The sequence below is a fragment of the Lepidochelys kempii genome, chromosome 6, assembly GCF_965140285.1.
Source record: "Lepidochelys kempii isolate rLepKem1 chromosome 6, rLepKem1.hap1, whole genome shotgun sequence".
Classification (NCBI taxonomy): Eukaryota; Metazoa; Chordata; order Testudines; family Cheloniidae; genus Lepidochelys; species Lepidochelys kempii.
In genome coordinates, this window is record NC_136385.1 from 3,497,647 (window position 1) to 3,503,510 (window position 5,864).

General features: G+C 43.3%; 1 protein-coding gene across 1 annotated transcript; it reads left to right on the plus strand.

Annotated features, from left to right (window-relative positions):
* Positions 1 to 4,197: 4,197 nt before the first annotated feature.
* Positions 4,198 to 5,136, plus strand: LOC140913727 (olfactory receptor 5AR1). Its single transcript, XM_073350529.1, has one exon. The coding sequence runs from the start codon at positions 4,198 to 4,200 to the stop codon at positions 5,134 to 5,136; it is 939 nt and encodes a 312-aa protein (XP_073206630.1).
* The last annotated feature ends 728 nt before the right edge of the window (positions 5,137 to 5,864 follow it).

Sequence of the window (5,864 nt, forward strand, 5' to 3'; positions counted from 1 at the left end):
TTTTGTTCAGGCAAGTTGGAAATATTGCAGCTGTCCCAGCTTCCCAGTAGAGATTATTCTGCATTCTCATTGAGCTCAGTGTCAGGCTGTGTGTGTCTTTGGTGTACAGTTGGCATTGAGTGTGTTGTATGCAGTGGGCAATGTGTGTGTTCTGTGTAGTGGACACTCTCTCTGTGTGTTTACTGGTCATTATGTGTGTGTGTGTGTGCTTGGTGTGCAGTGAGCACTATGTGTGTTCTTGTGTTGGGGGGTACAGAGGAGATGAATGTCAAATGGAGGCAGGTGCATTTCCCTTGCCCTTCCCAGTGCTCAGACTGGCGTCCCCCCTCCTCCCAGTGCAGGGTTCCTTGTAAGATCATAGAATCATAGGACTGGAAGGGACCTCGAGAGGTCATCTAGTCCACTTCCTTGCACTCATGGCAGTGCTGAATATTATCTAGACCATCCCTGACTGGTGTTTGTCTAACCTGCTCTTAAAAATCTCCAATGGTGAAGATTCTACAACCTTCTTAGGCAAGTTATTCCAGTGCACAGCCACCCTCACTGTTGGGATGTTTTTCCTAATGTCCAACCTAAACCGCCGTTTCTGCAATTGAAGTCCATCGGTTCTTGTCCTATCCTGTCCCCCCACCCCAACACTTTGCTTTGCAGTTTTATTCCTAAACTCTGTTTCACAGATTACAAATAATAGGAAATAAATAAAATTAAGAAAAGAATAATCGGGACAGAGCTGGGATGCTCGGAGATATTTTGCAGCATCTTCGCAGATCTTCAGTGTTAACCTACTGGTTTGGGGAATATCCTCCTTTTAGCAGCCTGGCCTGCCCTTGGCATTTTCAATGAGGACTGCCCCAGCGACCTCCGGATCACAGGAAGGAGAAAGCCAGAAGGAGGATTATGAGCATGAGTTTTAGAGGAAGTAGGGGCATAGTGTTTCCTGTGCACAGACCTGGAGTGATGGACTTGGGCGTTTCTGAATACAGAGATTGTTGGCTGTAGGTTTTTTCTACAGGTATTCAGGGAATCAGGACTTTGTGTACACTCTTTGTAACCCCTCTTCCAAAGATTATAGCAAAGAATATAGCTTACTTGGATCATCAATTTTTTCTCCTAATACAATCAATCCTGCAATGCCTCGAAGATTGGCACCACTTAGGAGAAGGGGGCACCGATACGCTCCAGAGCACGGATAATACCAGGAAAGCCTGAACACACATAGGGGATAATTTCTGCTACCATAGTGAAGAAGGGAAGAATCATCACTGGGCCTGTCAGGGATCTCCTTGTGGGGAGGTGATGACCACATTGTCCTTGTGCATCTTCAGCCACAGATCAGTGCATGGGCCCATTCATTGGGGGACCTCACCCTTTCATGTCAATCAAACACTATTGTCATCAACCCAGACTAATCAGCAGTTGTGTCACAACCTTGCAATGCCTTGCTGAAGTGGCTTCCACCTAGGCCACTCTCAAACAACCATCTAGCATGCAAATCACACCCTGAGCGTGTGTGTGTAACTACAGCCTGGCCAGGAATAGTTGGGTTATGCTCAGGCTCTCACCACCCTTGGTTATACTGTAGGGTGACCGCAACACGCTCCCTAGTCTTTGATTTCCCTCCAGAAATGGATGTCCTGTGCTGCCCAGTCCTCTTTTCGACAATACAAGGTACATTGTCCATTATTTCTTTAATAGCACTAACATGCATACAACTTAGCTTCTCAGACACTTCTATTTAAATGCACTGGACCAGATAAAACAATAAAACAATCTTAATTGACTACAAAGATAGATCTTAAGTGAGTGCAAGTAAGGAAGCATAGAAGTCAGACATGGTTACAAGAAAACTAAAGCTATAATGAAACTTGTGCTTAAATTAACAAATGATGTGAAATTCAAAGCGAAACTTTCCTCTCCACATGCTTTCAGCAGTCTTGCTGACCAGACTTCTTAGGTCAGGACCCCTCCCCTAATCCAATGGCTGATTCCTTTATCCCTTTATTCAGACGCAGTGAATCAATGGGGAGGGAGAGAGAGAGAGAGAGAGCGAGCAAGAGAGAGCAGGGCCTTGGGATGCCTGCCCCTTCTTTTTATAGTCCTACCCACCCTTTGAGAAACATTTCCACCTGGTTACCAGAAGACAAAATGTCTATGTAGAAGGATATTCCCTGCCACTTTTTCCTCACTTTTTTAGGCTACCTTTGTTTCCCTTCCTGCTTGACGACTCTTGTTTTACTGTTTAGATACAAAATTAAGCAGATCACACATTTCTTTGTTTAAGACAGACCAGCTTGCCAGCCTTAGTTTGCAATATGTATTAACTACATGATACAGTGTCATATTATAATTTCACATACATTATCAAAAAATCAGTGTTAATATTTGTGGTGAGAGCATGACTATTTCTAGTTGACTCATAGATTTATCTTATTTTGGCATATTAAAGCAGAGCTTTGTGTGCAGATAATATGCATGCAAGAGGGATAGTATGTGAACTGAAGAAGTCCATAACATGGTGTGGTTTCCTCCTGAGCTCCTCAGGTCACCATGTGGTCTCCACCAGGCAAAAATGAGTGAATCTATCTTTCCTATTTTGGAGAGTAACCTAGAAGGAAAGGACATAGAATACCATGGTGATTGGCATTCTATACATAGATGGATAATCTGGAGTACTCTTACTTGTTTTACAGTGGTTTTACATTCAACCTATTTGTGCCAGGACAGTGAGGTGATTCTGAAATTTGGAATGACTGAGAAGATATCAGCTACACCTGCAAAGAATTAGGACTTTTCTATTCCTTGATTCCAAATTTCTTCCTAAGGCTGTTTGAAAATTTTTCTTGAGATTTTTTATGATGGGTAATTGGATTTTCCTTTTAACTATTTTTTCCATGAAATTATCTTTTCCTTGGAAACTATCAGCATTCCATAAAAACACCAAACACCCCTCTTCCCTAAACCATGGCTGTGGGACTCTGGTGAAGTTCCAGAGCATTTCAGAAAGAGGAGAGACCATCATGCATCATGGGGGATGTAGTCCAACCTGGGAGCCAGGAACATGGAAGAGATTGGTGCTGTGTGGTGTCTGATGCACCCCTATAGTATTTCCGAGCAAAAAGATTTCGGTCTCCACAAAAAAAAAAACAACAACAAAAAACAAAAAACAACCTTTTGTGGATCAGCTCTACAGAGTACTTGGCTTGCACTGAAAAAATCAGGACGAAATATACCACTAACCTCATACTCTGTAACTCCAGTAGAAATTGCATCATTTAATAACACAGTAGGGAAGAATAGGACAAATTAATCCCCAGGGCACCAATTACACCAAGGTGGCTTTGGTTCACAGAATGCGTTAATTAGGTGTTATGGCTCTCTGAGCTCAGTTATTCCCAGTTGCTTCAGGAATCATGTCCCATAGATCACACATCTCAATATAAAATTTTCCGAATGCTCCTAATTGGCAGTTTCTTTCGATGAGGAAATGCCACCACATCTCTATCTCTCTTCTCAGCAGGTACGTGCTATTGTCCCGAATTACAGTCACACACACACGCAGACACCATGGGGATCAGCAACTATTAAATTCCAGACCTCCAGCACTAAAAGCATCAGGCACAACTCCGACCCCTTCAGCTAAAGGAGCAACCTCCTGGGTTGGAAAAAAATAAGCAATTACCTAGTCACTGAAACCAGGGCTTCCCATGATATCTCTGGGTTTTCATACAGGCTACAGTAAATGCCAAAAAGCTAAATTAGGACAGTAAGCAACTTCACCCCAAACTGACATGCCAAGCCACAGAAATCCCCTTGCCCAAAGAGGGTGGAAATATTGAAACTCTTTTACTCTCACCCCTTCTTTAGCTAAGGAATAATCCCTTCAGACTGATTCTCTCACAGCAGAGTCACAAGTCATTGTTTTGTGTTTGGATTAGTGAACAGGAGTGTGTGTTGTAGGACATGATTAACCTGCGTGTCATTGTATTTGCACAGTGTTTGCATCTTATCGAACACCTGGAATGACCAGCTGAGAACATCTGGCTCTGTGGACTAAGCCCTTCCCGGAGTGGGTACTGATGTCCATTGAGAAACTGATCTCCATTTATCTTCACTTACTTCATTACAGAGAAGGGGCAGGTTTTCTGCACCATTCACCTGCCCACATCTCTGTAGCAGCCTGATCTCTGTTGAGAGGAGATGGAAAAGGGAAATCACTCGGAGGTGACTGAGTTCATTCTCTCAGGACTGACAGATCGTCCAGAGCTGCAGGTTCCACTGTTTGGGCTGTTCCTACTGATATATGTTATCACCCTGGTGGGGAATGGGGGAATGATCTTGATAATCACGATTGACCCCCAACTCCACACCCCCATGTACTTTTTCCTCAGGAATTTGTCTTTCTGTGACCTCTGCCTTTCCTCGACAATTTCCCCCAAGATGCTGCTGAATTTATTAGCTGAGAGGAAAAACATTTCTTTTACTACCTGTGCTGTGCAAATGTCTCTCTCTATCGCTTTTGCAGATTCTGAGGGCTTCTTGCTGACTGTCATGGCGTATGACCGTTATGTGGCCATCTGTAACCCACTGCTCTATACAGTCACCATGTCCAGGCAGCTTTGTAAACAGCTGGTGGCTGGGGTGTACTCTGTGGGGGTGGTGGATTCAATTATATTAACGTGTTTTACATTTCGGCTGTCATTCTGCAGCTCCAACATTATCAATCATTTCTTCTGTGACACCCCCCCACTGTTGGTGCTCTCCTGTTCTGATACCCGCATCAATGAGATTATGATGTTTGTTTTCACGTTGTGCATTACCGGGAGCATCTTTGTGACAATCCTCCTCTCCTATGTCTATATCACCTCCACCATCCTGCAGATACGCTCCGCCGAGGGCCAGCGCAAAGCCTTCTCCACCTGCTCTTTCCACTTGACCTCTGTGGTCCTGTTTTATGGCACCCAACTCTTCATGTATTTACGTCCCACCTCCAGCTATTCCATGGACACGGACAAAATAGTCTCAGTGTTTTACTCGCTGGTGATCCCCATGTTGAACCCCCTCATCTATAGCCTGAGGAACACGGAGGTGAAGGACGCCCTAAGGAGAGCAATGAATAAACTGCTAACGAATTCTTGAATCTCTTTAACTCAGTCCTGGTTTAGTGATGGGGTGTGGAAACAGTTGAATTCAATTCCCATCCCATTGCAATGTAATTTCGCAGAGCCCCTGGGAGTATTGTTCATTATTATATTGTTATTATTAATAATTTGTTTGTATTCCAATGAGGCCTGCAGGCCCCAACTAAAATCATGGCTTTATTAGGCTATTACCCCATAAAAATTCCAGGAGGCACCTGTTTCAGATGTGTGAATATTTGTGACGTGCTTCAAAAATATAGAAGTATTTGTATTGGGGAAGAAGATGGGGGCATCTAATCTTTCTCCTTCTGCTTTGTAGTGGGTTTGGTTTTTGTTATGCAGTTGGAAGTATGAAGTGTGTGGTTTCCATGGCTGAACTAAAGGGAGTTTTGCACACCCTCCTGATATTCTGCAGCCCTTTATGTTCTCTGTGGGGTTGTTGTGTAGATTTTCACCTGGTTTGTATTCATGCATATGAAGGAGAAAAGTGATTTCCATCAAAATGGCCTTTATTTTAAGCTTAGGGAGAAACAAAATAAGTAAAAACAAGGGTAACATATGGTTACAACATGGTGTGTGTGCATCCTCTGTGAGAATCTGCTCTGAACTGAATACAAAATAATATGGAAAGGGTGAGTTTTCTCCAGCACATAAATTAAACAGAAAGAAAAAGTCATATCAGACACTAGATGTTCATATCACATCAGCAGGTTAGCTATGAGGTCT